Source organism: Vipera ursinii (assembly GCF_947247035.1).
Source record: "Vipera ursinii genome assembly, chromosome: 2".
NCBI classification, from domain to species: Eukaryota; Metazoa; Chordata; class Lepidosauria; order Squamata; family Viperidae; genus Vipera; species Vipera ursinii.
Genome location: NC_139513.1, coordinates 177,025,084 through 177,048,926, shown reverse-complemented (window position 1 = coordinate 177,048,926; position 23,843 = coordinate 177,025,084). Strand labels below are relative to the sequence as shown.

The window sequence follows — 23,843 nt, the reverse complement described above, 5'->3', positions numbered from 1 at the left end:
GCTCTGGCCTCAGCTTGGCTTCAGGTGGGGGAGGTTTCTTATACTGGGCAAGCTGAATGTCTAGCCTTGTTTGGTACCACTCTTGCAGCTGATCAGGTATGGCTTGATAGATGAAGGCTTGAGAGAGATGATCATCTAGCCCTTCTTTGAAGTGATTGACTAGGGACTGCTCAGGCCACCTTTCTATGCGATCAGCTATCTTGCAAAATTCTCTTACGTACTCCAGAGCAGGCCTACCGGTTTGTTTGATCTTATGGATTTGTTCTTCTGCTCTAAAGGCAATGGAAGGGTCCTCAAATCTTTCTCTGTCCTAGAAGGAAGAGGTAGGGGTCCTCCAATTCGGGGGCTTGCTCATTGTATAAATTATTCAGTCATTCGAATGCCTCTCCCTCTAAGCTGGACGCAATCATATCGACCATAGTGGCTGGGTCCAGGTAGAGATAGGCCCAGCAGTTCAAATGAGAGCGTACTTGGTTGAGAAAAAAAATCAGCTTTTCTGGGTCCCCATCGAAGGTTGCTTTGAAAGGTTGCTCTGAATCATTGGATGCTAGGGCCCCCACTGTGGCTGTTGCACCCCAAGTTGCTTCTGGCCCCACCCTGGCTGCTGGTGCATGCCCAGGGATTGCATGTTCAGGGGCTGTGGGCACACCCCTTGCTGTAGTTGCAATACCAGCAGTTGTAGCCTCCTGAGTTGCCGGGGGTCACCCAAAGGCAACTGCCTGGGTGGGGCTGCTGTTGACCTCCTTGCTGCTGGTCAGTGTGGAGTTGTGGTGCCCTCTTCTGCTGTAGGACCCTCAATGGTTGTTGGATGGATGGGTGTTGCTGCTGGATCTCCCTCATTTGCGGGCCCCTCAGTGGTTGCTGTACATTCGGGGGCAGTGACCAACCTCCTTGCTGTGGTCATCCTCCAACCAGTTGCTGATTTCTTGGCTTCTGCACCACCCCAAGCTGTTGTGAGGCCTCTGTTAGCTGTTGCAAGCTCAGGGATTGCTGACTCCACCTGCAGGGGCTGCCATATTCCCCATTGCTGCAGGGGGCCCAGACTGGGTGATCGATATGCACACCAGTCTGGGGATTGGCTGTCCTGGAGACTGGAGATGTCTCTCTCTGTGGGACTGGAGGCCCTGGCAGGGGACTTCAGGGGCTGGAAGTCTTCTCTTGGAAGGAGTTGATTTCTGCTTCTCATCTCTAGCTCTTCAAATCTTTCCACTGACTGACTATGAGCTGTAGACAGGTATTTCCACTCACCCAAGTCCTCAGTACAGATTTTATTTTCCTGGGCTCCAAGATCACTGCAGATGGGGACTGTAGCCAAGAAATTAAAAGACGCTTGCTCCTGGGGAGGAAAGCAATGGCAAATCTAGACAGCACACTAAAAAGCAGAGACATCACCCTGTCAACAAAAGTGTGTATAGTCAAGGCTATGGTCTTCCCAGTTACAATGTATGGCAGTGAAAGTTGGACCATAAGAAAGGCTGAGCGCCAAAGTATTGAGGCCTTTGAACTATGGTGCTGGAGAAGACTCCTGTGAGTCCCTTGGACTGGAAGGCTTCTCTCGGAAGGAGTTGATTTCTGCTTCTCATCTCTAGCTCTTCAAATCTTTCCACTGACTGACTACGAGCTGTAGACAGGTATTTCCACTCACCCAAGTCCAAACTGGTCAGTCCCAGAGGAGATCAACCCTGACTGCTCTTTAGAAGGCCAGATTCTGAAGTTGAAACTCAAATACTTTGGCCACCTAATGAGAAGGAAGGACTCACTGGAGAAGAGCCTCATGCTGGGAAAGGTTGAGGGCAATAGAAGAAGGGGACAACAAAGAATCAGTTGGCTGGATGGAGTCACTGAAGCAGTAGGCATGAGCTTAAATGGACTCCAGAAGATGGTAGAGGACAGGAAGGCCTGGAGGAACGTTGTCCATAGGGTCGCGATGGGTCGGATATGACTTCGCAGCAACAACAACAAAATGCTCAGTGGTAGACGACCTAGTAGCTCTCCACCAGTCTGCTTTTGAAGCCTTTGAGGGTGGCAAGGCAGTCTCAAGGCGTATGGAGTCTCCGCTGGGCTGGGCCCAATCTGACGAAGAGATCAGCTCTCCTAGCTGCTTGGGTTTTGCCTCCATCTGGGAATCCTGCAAAAGTTCTTCCTCCCCCGGCTTGCTGACTTCAAGCAATTTCTCTTCCTCCATGATGAAAATTTCTCCCAAATCTTTGTCAGCTTCCCTCAAGTCTAGGGACAGTGACTGGGGCTCAGGACCTCTAGAAAGTTTGGAAAGTTTGTAGATTTTGGCTTAATTTCATGGTTCTGACATATGTTACTCTTCAAAGAACTTTGAGGCATTGTTTACCTTAAAGAATCTTTATTCAAATAACATGGCATCGGCATGTACATGGTCGAAGCCAAAATCTGGATTCTCCTCCCCTAAACACATAATATTAAAGCACAATTCCCTCCTCTAATTAACAGCCATAAATCACATTTTCCAATTAGTTTGAAATGCTGACCTTCCCTCCAGTTCTCTGACCCAGCATTCCTTATCATCTCTTATTTCAAACAGTCTTGAAAAAACACTCTACTACAAGGTTGTTATGTCTAACTGATTCCCATACACATTCTTCCTTCTCCCCCACCCCCCAGCATCATCTAATTCTAACTCTAAAAGTAACATACAAGTTAAGGGGGAAATGGCTGCATTTTCATATATTGTCAAAGCAAGAACATCCAATGTTAGCAGCATAGGTCAACCTATTCTCCAAAACACCTGAAGGGAAGACAAAAAGTAATGGATGGACACTAATCAAGGAAAGAACCATCCTAGAACTAAGGAGAAATTTCCTGACAGTGAGGACAATTAATCAGTGGAACAGCTTGCCACCATAAGCTGTGGGAGCTCCTTCACTGGAAGTTTTTAAGAAAAGATTGGAGTGCCATTTGTCTGAAATAATGCAAGCTCCACTGCTTGAACAGGGAGCTGGACTAGAAGACTTCCAAGGTTGCTTCCAACTCTGTTATTCTGTTATTTTGTTAATATTAACCATTTAACCTGCATTTTAGACTTTATTACCCAAATAGATGTTATGGTGACATCAGAAGCCACAAGGTGGACTTCAAACATAACTATCCCATACTCTCTTGATCCCCTTTCTCTCATTCTCTTCTTTAATGTAGTTTCTATGTCATTTTGCATCAGCCTATATTCTCTCTGAATCCTCTTCAGCTCTATTTCTCTACTACTTGTTTCCTGTTTTTACAGGCAGTCACTGCTTTTTAGCTGCTCCATACACTCCTCTTCCCCTTCTAAAATCAACCTTTTCCTGAACCCAACTACTGTGAGTTTGCTACACAAGCACTATCATGACACCATTTCAATGTTGTCTCAGACCCTACTTCTGCTTCTCATGTCTTATAGTATTATTTCTCTAATTACCCTTCTTTCAACTTCCTCTTTCTGTTCACAGTCAATTCTCTTTGCCTATAGGCACAGGGGTGTGTCCAGTACAACTCAGCATCATTTTCATGTGCATCATGATGTCATTGTACAAATCATCCATACACATAATATCATGTGCCTCCTTCTCCCCTCACTTTTGTTTATGGATTCCTTTTCCCCATTCTTGGAATAGTTCCTTGTTGGGCACAATTTTCTCTTCACATAATATGTGTTATTTACTGACCAACTAAATAATTTCTGAGCCACACTATTCTTGGTCAATCAATCTATTATCATAAAGGCCTTGGTTTTCTGTATTGGTAGGCTAGCTGCTCTCCCTCCATACAAATCCATCATATCAAACTTTTGGAAGTGACGGTGGTCAGCATAGATATTATGCTTGTAGAAAAAGGGGCATTTCTAAAACCTTTTCACCACTCATTTCTGATATCACATCCCAAATTTTAAAACAGACAGAAAAAAAGGAATTTATTTAGCATACGATCAGTGTACCTAAGGTCCTAAGCCATAACAAAAGATCTGAGATTTGGATTGGCAAGAGCCTCAATGGAGTGGGATTTTGGCCAATGAAGATAGTTATACTATGGTGTAGATCCACCAAATGCAATTTTCCATCATTCCAGAAATCCTTTTAGATATATCAACAACCAAGAGCTACACACTTTCAAAACTAAAAAGCACAAGGCAAAAAGTTTACTGAATCATGGGAAAAGAATTAAAAAGAAGTGCAGGAATTAAACTACAATAAGAAAGGTTAAAAACAGGCACCCCAATCAAATGTAGTAAATGGCTACTGTACATCATGGTATGCAATACTATAAAGATTCTTCAGTACATTATATGTTATAGTTTGAGCTCAAGAGCGTAGTCCACCAATGTCAACTCAGGAACTATTGTCATTCTTATAGAGAGCCTGATGGTATCTAACTTTTTTGTACAATGCATAATTTTATGAACTTCTATCACATCCTGCTTTTTTCAGTTAAAATACCCCATGAAATGTAACCTTTACTCATAGGAGAGTTTTTTTCAGTCCTTTGAGGTTTTCTTCCTGCCAGCCCTGTTGTCTAAGGCTCTCTGATATATGATAGCACAAATAAAGACCTTCTGTGTAAAAGAAATTAGAACCAATTATCCCAGACACAGGAATGAAGAAAGGGGAAATAAGGATGCTGATCTTCAAAGTTTGCAAAAATTTTTAGCTGGCAATATATTATAATAACCACAATAAGTGTTCTCTCCACATATCTTTTTCAACCTATACATTTGCAACTATAGAACAGCCTCATAATGCCCAAGTGAAAACTAAGTGGATTACTTCTGAAGAAATTAATGGTTTGTCTCTTGGAGTTCAGTTTCTGTTATAAACATCACTTTCTATGCCCCTTAAGAAGCTGTGGAAGCAAACACAACTCACCAAATTGAAGGCACCAGTGCCAAGAGCAATCCCCCCCTCCAGATGGATACGAACAGAGTTTGTAGGCAAGGAACTAGGTTGGATGAAAGCGTTCAGTTCTCTGGGAATATAAAAAAGGTTATTTCATTACCAACCTATCTGCCTGAAACTAAAAAGCAAAACCCAAGAATTCTATTTCATAGACCCTTTTCACTCTAAACCTGGGTTTTGGTCACACAGGGAATTCAATTCATGCCCTAAGACACTCTACCAATGTCCAAATTTCAACTTCTAATCCAAAACAGGATAATGCTTGTCAGGAAGATAAACATATATAGATAAATAAAGATGGAATTGATACCTACCAGTATACCAGCTTTTAAATTACATAAATGAATTCTAATTACTTTGCACTGTTTGCATGAAGTTGAAAAATACATATATGCCATAGACCGAAAAGATAATGCAAGGAATAGTAGCTTAGATTTTTTTTTTATTATTATTATTATTATTATTACTGCATCTCTGTTCATTTTAGAAAGAATCATTAAACCCTTTTAGTCAGTTTATATATTTTACAGAAGGAAGCATGCACTAAAATAATAAAAAAAAAAATTTGGAAAAATATCCAAAGGTGATTGCTTAAAAATCTGGCCATGTTAATTTTAAAGTTATATATAGTTTTTCACTCTGGAAATCAGCGGGTAGCATCTAGTGTGCTGCAGGAGCCACATCCCTATTCTTCCATGAAATTCATTGAGTAATTTTGGACTCATTGACTTGACATGCACACCATTAGGATAAAATGGCACAGGGAGAATCAAAGCCACCATTTCGAATTCAACAGAAGAAAAGCAAGATCTAAAGAAAAACTAGAAATAAATACATATGAATTGATTTGGCAATGTGTTGGCCTGTGACTAAAGTGTCATGCTTTATGTCAGTAGTTCGGTGGTTCCCCTTGATTCTGTCCACTTTGTATGGAACCATTCCCCCTAATCTGGTTCCTCTTCATCTGCCCCTCAATCCCCTTTTGGCTAGGATGGGGATTGGATAAAAGAGTGCCCACAGCCTTTTTCCCTCTTGAGTAAGCAGTTATTCCATCAACATGCAAGAACAAACACATAACATTAACTAAGTTGCTGCCACAGACAAGAGGGAGTCAAGCTATTCTCCAAAGCACCTGAAGGCAGGACAAGAAGCAACGGATGGAAACTAATCAAGGAGAGAAGCAACCTAGAACTAAGGAGAAATTTCCTGACAGTTAGAACAACTAACCAGTGGAACAACCTGCCTCCAGAAGTGGTGAATGCTCCAACACTAGAAGTTTTTAAGAAGAGACTGGCCAACCATTTGTCTGAAATGGTATAGGGCAGACATGTCAAACACAAGGCCCGGGGGCCAGATCCGGCCCGCGAAGTGGTTTCATGTGGCCCGTGAAGCCATCCTGGAAACAGTGAGGGAATGGCCCCTACTGCCTTGGCCCTGGCCCAGAGACCCTCCTTCTGCCAGAGACCCTCAGATCTGTCCCGCTCCTGCCCAGGCCCCCACAGGCACCCTTGAACGATGTAGAGCTGGCCACGCCCACCCAGTAGGCCATACGCACTCTAGCCACGCCCACCCAGTAGGCCATGCCCACCCTGGCCATACCCACCGGGCCCCCTGAGGGCAACTGCAATGCTGATGTGGCCCTCAATGAAATTGAGTTTGACACCCCTGGTATAGGGTTTCCTGCCTGAGCAGGGGGTTGGACTAGATGACCTCCAAGGTCCCTTCCAACTTTACTATTATGATTATGATTAAGTTGTTCCTGATTATAGAAACACTATGGAAAGCACAACTGAAAAACTCAGTTCTTTGGGTTGCTGATTGTTCTTGTTTCTTTGTTGTTCACTGTGCAGTTGACCAGTTGATGTACATGCGCTAGCCAACAGCTAAGAGATATAAAAACAATGCTGCCATCTAGTGTTCCAATAGTCCAATGATGCATTGGAGGATCAAAAGGTAGCAAAATACTGAAAGTGACTAACTCATTCTAGATTTAAGGCATTTAATTAAAAGGATTCTACTCTTGTAATTTTGTAGCCTATCACATGAGAAATTCCCTGGCAGTTGATGCTCCCAGGGAGTTCTAGCTTATTTCTTCTCGTCATCTTATTAGAGTACTTTACAACTTCCTCATTGATTTCCAGAGATAAGCCTCTTTCTCAAACTCCAACTATTCAAAAACATGACATCCAGAGATTGCATCATGGTCACCTTCCTCCAGATAACCATCTGAGGAAAGCCAAGAATGACTACATAAACAATATAACTCTTTTCTTTCACCTAGTGGTTGAAAGGTTGTATAGTCAATCCATAGTTTAAAACAAATCAGATGTTGATGGAAAAGAAAAAAGGAAACAGATGCAACATACAAATGAATTAGGGCATTGTACATGATAAGAGGTTTTTAATAGGAGGGATGATGTTGGATGCAGCTGGAATTTTAGTTGAGGGGCCACCAATTTTTGCCATTGGAATGTTGTGCCTTAACATGTATGGACAGCAGCAGAGCATGGATCCCTTCTGGATGCATTGTAAGAGTACACTATGAAGGCATCAAAAGATTGATAGAAGCATGATTTTACTTCTGCTTTAGAATGGGACACATCTTTGTGGCTGTAGCCTATGTCTTGTTAATCTACAGAGTTTAAATGGAGGGTAAGATTTAAACATTGCAATGCTTCCTCTTACAGAGCTGTCATATTTAGGTCACTACCTAAATATGCCTGTCTATGACAAGTGGACCAAAGACTTTCCCATTCCAACATGCGGCATGAGAAGCTGGCTTCTCTTTGTCTCATACTCCTCACTAATGCTCTTTCTCATTCCTACTGTGACTAAACCCCCACCCAGACCTGCCTTTCCAACTCACCTGTAGATGAGGTAGCTGCTACGCACCTTGATTCCTCCTTTTATGAAATTCACCATATTTTCATCCTGTAAGAAGCAAAAAATCTCCATGAATAAAACAACCTCAGTTTCTGGTATGATGTATCTAGGCAATGCCACTCCTAGTTACATAGCACTCCATCAAAGGCGTTCATCACACCTGGCCCCCAGCAGGATGATTGCTGAAGTGTTTCATCCCCCAGCTTGTTTTCAAGAAAAGAAATTAATCTCAAGATAAGTGTGGAAAACTAATCTCTAGACAATTATCCTCTTGCCTGATTTCTTTTATAGAACAGTATCTCTCAAACATTTTGCATTCAGGTTCTGTTTTCCACCAAGCAAGCTAACACAGTGCTTGTACATAGCTACAAGCTGTGTGTATGTCAAAATCTTGCTGATATGTCAAAAGCTTGTATGTCAAAATCTTGTGTGTGTCTGTCAAAATCTTGCTGACACAGGGACATCACTGAGCCACAGCCTTCAAGTGAACAGGAGCACTATCCTAACACTGAAATTATAAGGACTACAAGGAAAGTTGGAAAATCAAAAGAGCAGCAGTTAGGAAAAAAGAGGGACTGCTTCTGCTCCACTTGTCCATAGTTAGCAAAGATATTTTAAACTCTCCATAGAGCCAATCTGGTGTAATGGTGAAGGTACCGGCCTAGAAACCAGGAGACTGTGAGTTTTAGTCCTTCTCAGACATGAAAGTCAGCTGGGTGACTTTGGGCCAATAACTGTCTCTCAGCTCGACCTACTTCACAGATTTGTTGTTGTGGGGGAAAAGAGGAGAAAGGAGTATTATGTAAGTTCCACATCTTGAGTTACTTATAAAATAATAAAAGTAAACTAAAATTCTGATAAATAAACAAATAAACTCAATGCACAAGCTGTAATACAGGAAGAAAAACGCTGAAATATATTTCTTGGATTCTACCTTCCAGAATCTTTCTTGCACCTCCCTCTCATAGTTGGGAATTTTCTCTCAGAGTTGGGAAATACTGTAATAATGGGATAGAATTTCCTATTAAGTTTGAAGGAAGAAGAATTTCCTTACCTGAAGGAAGGTGAGGGCTGCCCGGTGCAATAAGCATTCTGCATAGCATACTTCAGCATGCAGTTCCTCTGTAACAGGGAAACGTGGATTTAGGGAGAGGCGTGCAGTATTTCTAATATTGCCTCTATCATTCATCCTTTACATATGCACATTCACCTGAAGGCCATAATAAAATTAGTAGCCCCAAAAGGAAACACCATAATCTCTTAATAAAAGACATAATAAAGACAAGCATTTAGGATATTAAGTATATTGTTTTTACATCCTATTGCAATTGAGGAGACAGGAAGCATATAAATTTAATAAATAAATAGTTGAGATGTAATGTCTTGCTTAACAACCATGGTGATTCGCTTAACCACAGAAGGAGAAGTGTGTCTGGCACAGTCATGTGATTTTTCACTTAGCGATTGCAGCTAAGCAGATGGAAGTTGTGGTTTGGGTGGCCTTTGCTCACCTTGGAATTGTGCGCCAGAGAGGATCTTGCCATAGTCATTCATATTTTTGTTATGTCCTTCTTGAACTACTACCACAATATGCTCTCAGAAGTTTCAACTGTCCAAAGTGCAACAACCTGTGTGTTAGTCAGCTGGAGCACATTACAGGTAGTCCACACTTATGGAACCAGAAATTGGGACCAGAAACTTTGTTGCTAAGTGTTGCAACACATATGGGTTATTCAGTGGAAAGAGGCAGAAGTCCCAAGTAAAAAATTCAGGGGAGCATGAGGGAGGTAAGCAGGTGCCATACCGGGTGGGGGGCTGCCAAGGGCAGCCTGCCAGGGAGCACAGGCAGGTTGGCATGGGATCCAGGAAGGCCAGCAGAAGGGCTGCAGGCAGATCAAAAGAGGCCTTGGGCGGGCTGGCAGAGATTGCAGGAAAATAAAACGGGGGGAGTGCGGGGTGCTGCAGGTGGGCAAGTACAGCAGAGGGTGAGCAGGCCAGGAGTGTCACACAGAGGTTCCCTGGGAGAATTCCACAATCAACTCCCTAATGGGCTTCTCAGGAGAAAAACAGCAGGATCAACTTACTGGGATGACTTATAATCTCCCTGCAAAGTGCCCATTGACTTTGCTTGTGGGAAGCCAACAGGGAAGATCACCTGATGTGATTCTCTATGACACTGTAATCAGGAGCTGGGCACCCGAGTATTATAAGTTATCTAAAACACCAGATCGAGAGATAGCCTTTTCCAGAGGTGATGGACAATATCTTTCTTGCAATTAGATGTTGACATCCTCCCACACTTAGGAAACTATCCCTCTCTCATCAGCTACTTAAAGGAATCAAGAAAGACAAACATCCAGTCCACACATGGCAGAAGATACCCTAAAGAGCATCCATTTCCTTGGAGGACACAAGAATCCCAGGTAATGCAGTAAGACAGAGCACCATTCACTAGATCCTGCTTATCTGGAATCAAGCAAGACCTGAGTGGATTTGTGCAACTTTATATCTACTCTTTCCTATCCTCCAGCTTTTCTTACATTAAGACAAATAAAATATTGTCTTGACTCTCAGCACTCTGAATTTTAACTCTTCTCACCTTCCGTACAAGCATCTCCACCTTGCCGACTAGAAAAGGTACCAGTCACAGTGGTTTTCCTCCGAAATCTATCAGGGGAACCAAAAGCAGTTGAATTACTAGGTTCTTCATCCACCTTCCCCAACCCCTCACCCTAGGAGATTACTTTCCACCAGAAGCCATCAAGCTTTATGCTCTAGCAGCGGTTTAAGCAATTCTCTACAATTTCTCTAGGTTACATTCATCCTCCAACCACCTGTCCTTTTGCACCCACTTTTTCATCCCATTTTTAAACTGAGAAGGGAATACACATTTAGAATTGTAGATCTCTTACCTTGTTCAAGAAAGAATTAAATATCCACCAACTAATGCGGCAATCAAGTCAGACTTGGGGGAAATGCTGGTTACTTAGAAGCAACATTCACAAGCTCAATCAGAATAGAGCTGGAAGGGACCTTGATGGTCTTCAAGCAGGAGACCCTATACCATTTCAGACAGGTGGCTTGTCCAGTCTTTTCTTAAAAACTGAACAACCTGTTATCCCCTCTGCAGCAGTCCCAGACCTTGGCTCAGAAACAAATCTTGCTATGCTCCATTCCAATAGTGTGTGTGAACTACACACCTCTGACAGATCTCCTGGGCTTCTTTCATGGTGTGCCCTGCATGGACAATATCCTCATGTTCGAAGGTCATCATGGCTTGCATCTCCAGGATGGTAGCATAAATTAAGGCATGGTACATGCTCTCTCCAGTCCTGCCAAAAGGGATCAATAACGAAAGACAAAAGATATGGTTCAAGGCAATACAAGACTTTGCTCATTGCATTGACATATATGACACACACACACACACACACACACCATGCATACATACATATGGCATAAGGCATTAACAAAGGAGGAGGATTAACATTTGGAACATCATCAGAGTTGGAAGGGACCTTGGAAGTCTTCTAGTCAAGCCCTTGCTCAAGCAGAAAAACCTGTACCATTTCAGATAACACTGCACAATCTTTACATACTTTGGGTTTGAACAAGACTTATTGTTAAACAAATACCTCTTCCTTCTTTTCCCCACACACAGGATGTATAACTTTCTCCATCAATGCCATGGGGGTGCTGAAGATCATGCAGCAAAGAGTTGCTCTTATTCAATAACATTTCATTCTAAATTTTGCCACCCAATCTACCAGCACAAGCCTGGCCTCTCTGTAATAAGCCTCCTAAAATACCAACTTCCAGCAGCAATATATTTTTAGAATACTGCAGCATATATCCTGCTGCCTTCCCCACAAGCTACATGAAATACTTATGAGCTGAATCCTTCACAGGGGAACTAGACAGCTGTTTGCATATGAGTATTATGGAACACTTAGCACTGACATTTATTTATTTATTTATTTATTTATTTATTTATTTATTTATTTATTTATTTATTTTATTATATTTGTATACCACCCTTCTCCCAAAGGACTCAGGGCAGTGAACAGGGCAATACATGTTAAAAAACAAGAATACAAAAGTTAAAAAAGATTAAACAAGATGCCCAAAAACTATAACAATAAGTTAAGTTAAAATACATAAAAACAATAAAACCTAAACCCATCACCCATCAGGCCAGGCCGGCTTGTTCGAACAGGTAAGTCTTTAGATCACGCCGGAAGTAGCGACGGTCGGGCGCCATCCGGAGCTCTACCGGAAGATGGTTCCATAAATCCGGCACGCCCACAGAGAACGCCCTCCCCCTGGGGGCCACCAGTCGACATTCTTTGACCGGTGGCACCCTGAGGAGGCCCTCTCTGTGGGAGCGCACTGGGCAGAGGGAAGTTGATGCCGGCCGCAGGTCCTTCCCTTTTCTGGGGAAGCTAGAGGAACATAATTCGCCTTACTTCAGACTTGAAAACAAAAAGGATTCTAGCAAACCAAGCTAATTCCCTCCCCCCACCACCACCACCATTTGAGTTTATTCAAGTTCAATGTCTGGGAAGCAACTCTCCTTTCATTGCATCCCACAGATTTGCTTCAACGCTATAGCCGTGAGCATTGTAATTGGAGTCCCCTAGTTGGAAAGTGCTGGAGGAAGATTTAATTCAACAGAACAGCTGGTAACAGTGGGTAGAAAGGAAGCTGATATCCTGCACTTGTCCTGTGTGCAGGATGAATCAGCTTGGGCACCTCTGATTTACCTGGGCTGCAGCATTTCCAAGCTCTTACTGAACTGATTATGCAGGAAACAATTCAGTGCCTCCATGCACTCGGCTAAGGCAGTCTCCAGGGAAGTGCTGTGGGTAAGAAAAGAAGGCTAGTTATCACAGATGTTCTTTTAAGATTTGGAGTAATACACATTTTCTTGTAGCTACTGTCCATTTAATTATCAGTTTTTAGCCATTTGTAATGGAACTTTCCCTTAAATTGAACATTTGTTTTGGATGAGACAATATTAAGGCAAAGGCACAGATAAAAGATCTTTTGTGGACTTCTACATTTTGGCTATTACTGAAAAACATGGTCTAAGTGGCAACCATCAAAAGAGGCACTGATTTATCTCTATGGGAGGAGCAGCTCTATGAGTTTTAAGAGCAAACAGCAGCATTTAATTCTAGCGATGTCAGCAATTCTACTCCCATCCAGCCCTGAAATAGTTCCCTATCATTAAATATTTTATTCACAATAGAAATAAATAATATCCTCATTTAATTACCCTCACATTAGCTGTAGAAGATACCCAGGTTATCAAACAGATAGGAAAGCAATTACTTGCTCATTGACTGACAAAAGGAAGTGTAAATGTGCCATGCTTCTTTCCTAAAGCTATACGAGAAACTTGCCAGGTCTGAGGACTTCCCTCCCTCCTATAGGGATCAGGAAATGCCCTTCCTCTGGGGTTCTTGAAGGAAGTGGTTGGCTACTTGTCACTTTTGTTTAGCTTAGGTATCCTCCCAAAGACAGATTTCTTACATTTGACAACACTAAGCAAACACAGCCTTTGCCAGTATAGTTACCCCACCTTACTCAAACAGAACTGGCCTTTCAGCAAATTCTCCAACTGGTAAAGTAGGTTTTATAGGCTGCTGCTATCCCCAGGAAATTTTAGGCAACTTTTCCTGTAAATGTAGAGACCCAGAGCTTCGTATTGATGTTGACCTGGTTTACATGATAATTTATCTAGCTTAGTTTCCTCTGCATTAACTCATCATAGCTCTTCAAGATTCAAGACAAGTGTGTTCCCCAAATGTAGCTAACCATCTCAGGAATTGAGAGTACAATTCTTCTTTAAAAGAAGATACTAGAAATATAATCACATACCATTTCAATTTAAAAAATGGGGGAGCACTTAGGAAACTACAGTAGATTCATTTTTTTTTTATTGAAAAGTTTTAAAATACAATTTTCCTTTGAAAAACCCCCCTACCCCCTCCCTCCTCCCCTCCCTACCTCCCCCCTATCTCCCCCCCTCCCCCTCTCCCTCCTCCCTCCCCTACCCCCCCTCTACTTCCCCTCCTCCCCCCCTCCCCCCCCCGACTTCCCAGAGCAAAATACAAGGTATATATCTAAAAAGCAATCATAAACAATCATAAACTAACAATTATAAACTCTAAAATCCATCACTCTCTAGCTTATATAGAGTAAGCCAATCCTTAACAATACTAAATATGTATAAAGAACTAAAAAAATAAAAAAAACTAGCATCATTCCCATCTATGTTCTTCCACAATTCACTATTACCTAAACATATTCTCACTTACACACCACAAGCACCTATCCCTATTAACCTCTCTAGCCAAAATAGGCTATAATAGATAATTCTTACACAAATTAACCCGCATTAACCCACAAAACTTTCTTCCTCTTCCTCTGTAGTTAAGTGTCCATTAATTCCAAATTGAAAATTCTGTTACCATACATAACGTCCCAAAACTCTTAAAAACCCAACTACCACTTGACTATAAGTATATTGTGGAAGTTCCATAGATTTCTACTGGTCTTATTTTTTAGTCTTTTTTGAGCGTTTTAAGGCAGCACGCGTCACCCTCTGTTCTCTAAGATCATCCAAAAGAGTTGCAGCTTGATCTCCTCCTGTACCCTTCTCGTCCATCTGTCCATCTTCATCCTCTTGACATTCTCCTTCTCCAGATCCCTCTACAGCTTCCAAAAGTGTTGATGGGGTTGCTTTTAAGACATTGTTGTAAAAATCATGCGCTTGCTTCACAGTACCCAAACAGTACCTTTTGCCATCATGCATGAAGCTCAACCTAGCTGGGATCTCCCATCTAAACCTTATATCTCTTTGCTTGAGCTCTTGCACAAGAAATATAAAGTCCTTCCTTCTCTTTAAAATCTTTGGAGGAATTTCTTTTAGAACCAAAACTTCTTGACCAGCAATCACAACTTTAGTATCATAGGCAGCTTGTATAACTTCATCTCTAATTTCCCTTTTTACAAAATAAACCACCACATCTCTAGGCAACTTTCTCTGCTTAGCAATCCACGAATTCACACGAAACACTTTGTCCATGCCTTGTTTTATTTCAGATGCTGGATGGTTCAATACCCCCTCAAGAGCCTCAGAAACCAGCTGCTTTAAATCTTCCTTAATATTCTCTTTTAGGCCTCTAATTCTAACAGCAAACTGCATCTGGTAAAATTGAGCCAAACTCTGTTGGCTATCCATTTTGTCTTTTAAATCTTCAATTTCCAATACTTTTGCTTCTAATATAGCATTCTTTTGAGTCAAATCTTCCACTTGATCATCCAGCACCTCCACACATTTAGCTACTTTATGCACTGAGGACAAAATGTCTGCCTTCATCTCTCTAAGTTTCTGTTCCATCCTTTCTTCCATTCTCTGCTCCAATTTCTCCAATTTCTCCTCCATCTGTGCAAATTTAACACCCATTGACTCCAAAATTAACTGGGTATGTTTTTCAAGATCCTTCGATGTCAATACATCAGGAGAATGCAACGCCTGCAGTAATGATTGTTGTTGCACCGGAGAATTTCCAGCACTCCGAAAAGTTCTAGGGGGAGGTTTAGCCGCCATCTTTTACTTACAATTGTGATGCACTTTCACTTTAAGTTTTAAGCAAAGTCCATCAAGCTTGAGAGTAAAATAAAATAATCCTCTTCATCTCTTTATCTTTCCTTCTTGTACTGCTCTGCCTGCTCTTTTCCTTTCATAGTCTCTCCTTCAAGCAGGGATGGTCGCAGACGCCTGGCTCTGCTCCATAAAATCCGGAGCAGAGACGCTGGCCAGCTGGGAGCAGCCCAGGCTAAGGGGGAGTTCAATCCTTCAGCCGCCCAAGCTCCAAGCTCAGGCGGCCCCGGAGAACTCTACCCCTACCTGGGGGCTCACCCCCTCCTCTTCTCCCGAGGAGGGGGCTTCAATTTCGCCCGAACAGCTGATCGGCGCTGTTTCGGGCGAAAAAACAACAGCTGAGCCGCGGGCAGCCCGGGAAGGCTGTCTCCGTCGCCGCGGAGCCACCGGAAGTCTACAGTAGATTCATTTTGACTGAGCTAAAAATTATAATAAAGGGTCATGAGTAGGAAAAACAAGATAGTTATAATTAGCAAAAAGGTGCACCAGCAAATAGCTAATATATATAGAAAGTCACTAGGGTGAACGGAATGTAATCTGGGAAAGGGAGCAAAAAGCAACAAGGCATGGATATGTAGGCATGAGAACCAATTTGTTCTAGTAGTTAAAGCATCAGGCTAGAAACTAGAAGATTATGACTTCTAGTTCCACCTTAGGCATGAAAACCAGCTGGGTAACTTTGGATCAGTCACCCTCTCTCAGCTCACAACATCAGGCTTCGGTGACAAGTCAGTCAGTCCTGTCATATCACAACAAAGTTGATCTGGAAAAAAAGTGGCACTTGCAGGAAAACACTAGGAATAAAAATAACAAGTAATTTGCATGTGCATGTGTGCATTTGCTTTCCCTTCATGTTGTGTCCCGTATATGTGTGCCCTGGGGAGCATAAAGTAGGTTGTATATGCTCTGTCATGAGGCCATGGGACTATGAGGAAGAGTGGCTTAGAATGGAGGAGTCACCAGGACTCTTACACGGCATTCTTTAGCCTCTCCCACAAAGATGCATTGGGGGCCTTTTTCCTGGAATGTTTTTCCCAGCAGCCCCAACTGGATCTAGTTTATTTCTGAACCTGATCTTTCTTTTTCCAGTTTCTCCCTGATACCATATTTGGTTCTGGTCTGTTCCAGTTTTGGAGAAGAATTCTGCTGTCAGAGGGACATAGCTCCCCAGTCCTTTGTGCAATTTCTTCCAACATTCTATTGGGTTGAAAGGAATAAAAAGGTGTTTTTTTTTACTCTGCTGAATGTAAAAACAAAAAACAAAGGGTTACACAGTATCATCTTTGCTTTGTTTTTCTTCCCAAAAAGAAATGATGTTCAAAAGAAGCTAAACAGAACAAACTGACACCAAGAGAAAGTCGCAACTCAAGAAATGGAAAGACATAGCAAATTTGCCTACCAAGAATAAGTTTAAATGCTCTTACTGTATGCATGGCAACATTAAAGTGCTGCTTTTCAGGGTTGGCTAAAAATGATGCCAGTTGCAGAAGCAGCTGACTGCATTTTTAGCCCTTATTCTACCTCAGCAATGAAGCAGAGCCTCCTTTGTGCTGATTACTGGCAGAAGTCTGAGCATTGAAGAAACAGCAGCAAAGCAGTGGTTCTCCTGTGGGAAGAGAAATCAGGAAAATGATTTCTCTTCAATTGCCATTCTATGGGGAGTGCCAGGGAAATTCATCCCCAAAGACCTGATCTCCATCCTTCTCTTCCCTCAAAGCTCCTACTAACCAAGCAGGGTGGAAGCCAGATTTCTGCAGAAAAGCTGCCCATGAGTGCCAGCTGAAGAGTTATGTGGAACCAAGAGCCAACCAGAGAAGCAATTCCATCTATATCTGTCCAAGACTACAAGATATGTCACCTGGATATATAGCAGCAGCACACAGATGGCACACCTTGAAACAACCATTGCAGGCTGTTATTCACACCAGCAACAATCCATTTCTGACAAATATCAAGGTTATATATTTCTAGTTGTCTATTAATTCAGTATTGGACACCTGGTATAGAGTTCCACAGTTTAGGCTCTGCAGCATAAGCCATAGAAGAGTGATGGCCAGCCATATCTCGGGGAAGTGCCTTTGCAGATGGTACTGCTATGGTACAGTGGACTTTCCATAGGGGACTGTGGGATATTTCAATGCCAGAAGAACTTATACTCAAAAAGATTTGCTTCCCCTCCTTCTCTTACCAAAGGTTGTCAGACAGAGCAGTGTGAAAGATGGCTTTTTCCATAGAGGAAAATTATCCCATTGCAAAAAAGAAAATGGCCCTAAGCACCAGAGATGGGACATACCTCAAGTGGTTAGTAGGAAAGAGGACAGGCCTCCAACTCTAAATTAATCTTAGAACAACCAGCTGCAGATTAAACCATCAACACCAACACTTATGATGGTAGAACTGGAAAAACACCAACTTTTGCAGCACAGCAAGAAACTATGAAAGGAAATTGCTTTTGCAGGGATCGGGTGGATGGCTGTCTTCATACTGCAGCCAGAAGGTTACATAAATGAGCCCATAGGCCCCCAAACCAAATTATCTGAAATCCTAAAGAAGTTTGTGAAGTTGATCATCTTGGAGCAACTTTTTATGGTATTTGGGAAAGCATAGAGGATGGGCCTAGTGCTAAAAGATTGAAGAATGGGAAATCCTTAAAAGGGGTAAAAAAGAAGATCTAGACTAGTCAGCTTAATGTTGATTACCAGACAAAACTCTGAAACAGATAAATAAGTATCTGAACACTGAGCATTTGGAGAAGAACGTATTGTTGCCAGGAGCCATAGGTTTGTAAAGAATAAGTCATGCCAGACCAACATTTTTTTGACAGAATTTAGTTTACTGTTAGCATGCAGTGAGCATAATGTACCTTCATTTTAGCAAAATATTTAACAGTCTTTTATGAGACCCAAGTAGGGGAGATGACAAACTGTGGAAAATGTTACCATTAGATTAGTACAGAACCAAGACAATAATTATACCCAACAATTTAAATGACTGGCTCTGCATCAAGCTAAAAAGAGACATGTTGAAGGCATTTTTCAGGGATCCTGTCTAATACCTATACTGTTCAACATATTTATAAAAATTTGTATAATAGAAAATATTAAATCTGTGAACAAGGAAAGATGGGGGTAGCAAATGTCCTGGGGAGGAGGTAATATCAAGATTCATAGCAATCTTGATTGGCAGATAACATCAAAATGAATTTCAGCAGGAATAAATTCAGCATTCTGAATTTGAGTAGGAAAACCTGAAGGTATAATTGTAGGATAGGAGAAAGGATCTTGGGCAGCTGTATATATGAAAACAATCTTGGGTGTCTTGATGGATCACTGACTGAATATAATGTGGTACAACTGTAAAAATAGCAAATGCAATCCTAGGTAGCATTGATAGAAATATAATACCATGAAGTTATTGTTCCTTTCTATCAGACCATATTTACGATATTGTATTTATTTCTAAGCACCAAATTTTAGGAAGGATGTTGACAAAGTAGAATACAAGTAGTCCTCGACTTTCAACAGTTCATTTAGTGACTATTCAAAGTCACAATGGTACTGAAAAAAGTGACTTATGACTCATTTATCACACTTATGGCCATTGTGGCCTCCCCATGGTCACGTAATCAATATTCACATGCTTGGCAACTGGGTGTCTTGTGGTAATGTGATACAGCTGTAAGAATAGCAAATGCAATCCTAGGTAGCATTGATAGAAATTTATGATGGTCCCCTTTTGTGACTGTCTGACAAGCAAAGTCAATGGGGAAGCCAGATTCACTTAAGACCCATGTTACTAACTTAACAACTGCAGGGATTCACTTAACATCTGTGGTAAGAAAGGTCATCAAACTGGCAAAACTCGCTTTACAAATGTCTCACTTAGCAACAAAGAAATTGGGCTCAGTTGCGGTTTTAAGTTGAAGACTACCTGTATGTCCATGGGACCAGTAAGGGACTTGGAAGATAAACTTACAAGGGAAGCTTGGAGGCACTATTCATGTTTTGCCTGGACAAGAGAAGACTTGGGTAAGCTGTAAATTAGACCACAACAAGTTTCTGCCAGTTAAATGGCAGAGCAAGTTGCAGTAGTGGGAAGCAGAGTTGATGAGACCCATGCGCCCAGAGATGGCTTCACAAGCAGGGGGGGGGGAGAGGTTGTATGTTTGTATCTTCCCTTTAAAGAAATCCAATGAATTCTACGATGTAAGAATTCATCCTCAGATCTTACATCCTAAAATAGCCTTGCTCTTAGACACAGGTGTCAAACTCTATCGTGTCACATGACGTATTGTATCATATCACAAGTTTTTTGCCTTTGACACCCCTGCTCTTAGGTAACAAAATTTAGAGCTTAATAAAAGTCCTGTCAGTCACACTACCAGCCACAATAATCAATAGTGATTTAACGCACTTTGCAGTTTCTCATGATTATAATGTTAGGTAGTAAAATCAGGGGATATTATTAGGTGATAACCAATTAATGACAATCTCACATCCTTGACTCTAGGAACTTACTTTGCAATGTAGTAACTGCTGCAGAGTTCTGTATCAATATCAATTTGGCTTATTCAAGAAAAATGCATGACACTAAATTAAGAGGTAGTTATCTATCATATGTGCTTCATGGGTAAGTGCACCTACTGGTGAGAGACACAGAAGAATATAGACAACTTTGTGTTTTTGTAAACAATACCAGGTCTAAATTGAGAGTGTACCAACTCAGTAAACAATGGGAGCAAACAGCAGGCACAAAGCAGGACTAACACTGGCACTGAGCCATGAGGCAGGCAGGCAGGCAGGCAGTCTGGGCTACAAAAATCGAGATGATCTTTATATGGAAGTGAAGAGACACAGAAAGGCTACCATATACCGGTAGTAGTTATATGATATAGTAGTACTAACACTAGAAAGTGGTCACCATCCCAGTAACTAGCAAATGCAGCATGTACAAAGCCAGGGCATGCTTCAGCTCACATAGAGGGCATAATCTTCTGTGCAAGCACCCAGTACTAGAGAAAATTTTATCTCTCTGCCACTTTAAAATTCTCATGTTTTCATTTCATTTTCATCAACAGGTTTGAATGCATTTGCACCTTCATTAGATATATTTTTATGTGGGTGTTAGGGGACTAGAAGTAGTTCTTAGATGAATAATCTATAACTTAATGATGCACAACAAATTCAGTTTGAAAACTATGAAAGTTGTCTGTTAAAAACAAAAGATCATGCTTTACTCTTCGGAGTAAAGGATGAGGCTGGGAGACCCTGATTCAAATCCATTCTCACCAATAAAAGTTGATAGGGTGAACTTTTGTTCAGCCACTCTGCTTCTCACTCTAACCTACTTCACAGAGGAGTTATTAATCACTTTTAAATAACTATAGAAATCAATAAGATCCAAGGCAGGTGGTTGTGAGATTAAAGTGGAGGAGAAAAAGGAGGGGTGCACATTGATATGAGCTCCTGGAGGAAAGTTGGCACATAAATCTAACTAAGCAGCAGTAGTAGCAACTCGCTACTAGTAGGATTTTAATTTCCTTGATTCCTCCAATAAATATTGTAGAAATTGTAGTCCTGCAGAATTAGAGACATCATATTTTCTATGCAAAGGTTAACTGATATATCCTATAAGAAAATTCTCTAACTTTTTCAATGTATTGGTTTTGCTTTAATTTGGGGAAGTTAAAGTTAATAACAGTGGAATGCTAGTTGCAATAGAATAACAGAGTTCCCATGTCCTGAAACAGGCCATGTCCCATGTGGCATTTCTGTGATCAATTATTTATCCAGATGAATTTAGTAACAATTATTATTATAGCAGTAGTATCATTAATCCACCTAATCACCAGTGATTCAGTGAAGTTAAACTAATGCTCATCACTTCTTTATTCAGAGGGTGAGCACTATCTTTTTCATTACCACAGCTTCAGAAGAGGGAGCTCACTCCAAACTTGGGTGGTACCTTATTTCTTGATTTTTTTCTGCAGGTTAATTTTTAATTCTATTAAAAATCAATTAAAATTGGGATGGGGACCCACCTGAGAATTTTGCCCTGAGAGTTCTACTTACATTCCTGCACTGGCACAATCAACTTGGGAAGTTGCTGGGACATCCGGGTGACCATTAGAACTAGAATGTTGATTTAAATTGGTCTCTGGCGTACTCCATGTAAGAGCGGCTGTTCTAGTTCAGAAGGGTGACAGTACCTGTGTATCATGGGTAGAGAAAATGGGTCTGCCTCTAACACTTTCTACTATGCTGATGCCAAAGTGTCAGAGTGAATAAAGGGCTGGGCTAGGACTAAAAAGACTTAGGTTCACAGCTATTGATAGATTTGGGCCAATTAATCTTCTTTAGCTCAATTGCCTCTCAAATTGTTATTGTGGGGATAAATGGAAGAAAATAACGAAATACAGTGCTTTAAAATTCAACTTTCAATTTTAGACTTCGGCAGACAGGTTTTCCATTTCAAGTATTTGTTGTTTTAAATTGAACTTCTTTTAGGGATGCAGATGCAGATTATATGATTAGATTTTTCAGAATGGAAGGCTTGTTGTTGTTTAGTTGCAAAGTCGTGTCCGACCCATCGCGACCCCATGGACAACGTTCCTCCAGGCCTTCCTGTCCTCTACCATCTTCTGGAGTCCATTTAGGCTCACACCTACTGCTTCAGTGACTCCATCCAGCCACCTCATTCTCTGTCCTCCCCTTCTTCTCTTGCCCTCAACCTTTCCCAGCATGAGGCTCTTCTCCAGTGAGTCCTTCCTTCTCATTAAGTGGCCAAAGTATGGAAGGCTTCTAGGTAAATAATTATTTGCAAACTCCTCAGGAGCATAACTGAAACAGATTTCACTTGGGTTTGGGAAAGGTTAGAAATAAGCTCAGTATTTAACTGCTCAAACGTCAGTTGTCTGGACTGGTTAAATCCCTATCGCAATTCCCACCATCCAGTCTGGAACGGGATAGAGACGGAACGGAACGGAACCGAGACGAAAGATCCTGAAAAGTTAGGTGGGGACGAGATCAGCAAGTGGGTTTCCCTGGCGGCTGGTCTTCTTCCGGCGTCCCCTCCCAAGGACCCCCTACACCTCTCCCAGCCATCTCCCGCGCCCATCCTATCCCGCCCCAAACCTACCATCCCCGGAGGGTAGGGATCCTACGCCTAGTCCACCGGCAGCTGCTAGGAATCCGCCCAAAGGGAGAGCGCCCATTTTGCAAACTTTCTATCGGCTTAATAAATCATTCCCTCGGTATGGATGCCAGACTTTGGTTTCTCTCGCGGGGACCGAGGCAGCGTTTCTTCTCCCAAGACCCGGCGCTGGTGGGGAAGAGGAGCGGCGCTTGGGGGGCTCCTCTGTCTCCGGGGCGGGTCGCAGTTTGGGAAGTGGGGCTGTCCCCCTCGAGGCAGAGGAGAGGAGCGGGGATGCTGCATCGCCTCGGGCTGCCCGATGCCTCCTGGAGCCGGAGCCATCTTCGACAAGACGGGCCTGGCTCAACGGGAGGGGCCCGGAAACCCGCGCTTCGCCCCCTTCGCCCTCGCCCGCTTAGAGCCACGTTCGCGCCTCCGCTGTGAGAGCGCGCTTTCTTCGGCTTCGTGGCTCTCGTCGCCCGCCCGGGACTGACTCTGCATTGCGGATACCCGAAGCGGGCGAAGCGAAGCGCTCCCCTCGCCAGGAGGAAGAAAAGGAAGCGGGGGGGGGGGCGGAAGCCGAGATGGAGCCGAGGGCTTCCCGCACCCAGCCGCTTCGCCCGCCGCCTTACCTCGTCCTCCTCTTGTCGCTTGCCAGAGTCATGCTGGAGGGCGCGAACCAAGCCAGCTCAGATACGGGACTCGCGGCTGTCGCTTCCAGGCCGTCGAGACGACACGCAGGCGAAACGGCCGGTCCGGCCTGGGCAGACTCCGCCCCGCAGGTGCCTCGCTGCCCCTACCTGAACCGCGCTGCGTAGGTGACGCCGCGGCTCTGCCACCGTCTTTTTTCTCGCCCCGTCGCCTGCTTTCAGGTTTTTGGAGAGAGGGGGAAGCCAACGGCGCCACACAATCACACTTGCCCTTTCCTCTTCCTCTTTCCCAGCAATTGCCACTTTCTGTATTTCTTTTTCCTGGCGAGGGCTCTTAAAACCGCTTCCTAGTAGGAAAGATTTCGCCTGCCCTCTGGCTAGTCGAGCAAAGGGTGGAGGTCCCTCTCGATCCCGCCACCTCTTACGGAGGGGATCCGAAGTGCTTGCAGCCCTTACGGCAACTCTACTGAATTAGACAGGTCGATATGGCTACATACAAGATGCAAGCGGCAAGGCTGAGCCTGAAAGATTACAGGCGGTCCTCCTTTAACAATTGGGATCTCTGTGAAGTGAAAGCACAACTGTACTTATGATCTCACTTCAGTTTTTCTT

General features: G+C 42.7%; 1 protein-coding gene across 5 annotated transcripts in view; it reads right to left on the bottom strand.

The window, feature by feature from the left end:
• Positions 1–23,764, bottom strand: part of LOC310635785 (tetratricopeptide repeat protein 39A-like) — a 46,219-nt gene extending 22,455 nt beyond the window's left edge. For 2 of the 5 annotated variants that reach the window (XM_083355057.1, XM_083355058.1), the window contains exons 1-7: positions 23,214–23,755; positions 12,542–12,637; positions 10,979–11,110; positions 10,378–10,445; positions 8,833–8,900; positions 7,762–7,826; positions 4,866–4,965 (exon numbers count right to left, since the gene is read on the bottom strand). In XM_083355057.1, the coding sequence (XP_083211183.1) occupies positions 4,866–4,965; positions 7,762–7,826; positions 8,833–8,900; positions 10,378–10,445; positions 10,979–11,110; positions 12,542–12,637; positions 23,214–23,245 (561 nt within the window). In that variant the 5' untranslated portion in view covers positions 23,246–23,755. Of the gene's footprint in view, positions 1–4,865; positions 4,966–7,761; positions 7,827–8,832; positions 8,901–10,377; positions 10,446–10,978; positions 11,111–12,541; positions 12,638–16,971; positions 17,541–23,213 lie in introns of those variants that run through there. The other 3 variants (XR_014491523.1, XM_083355060.1, XM_083355059.1) reach the window with 3 other exon arrangements.
• Positions 23,765–23,843: the final 79 nt, after the last annotated feature.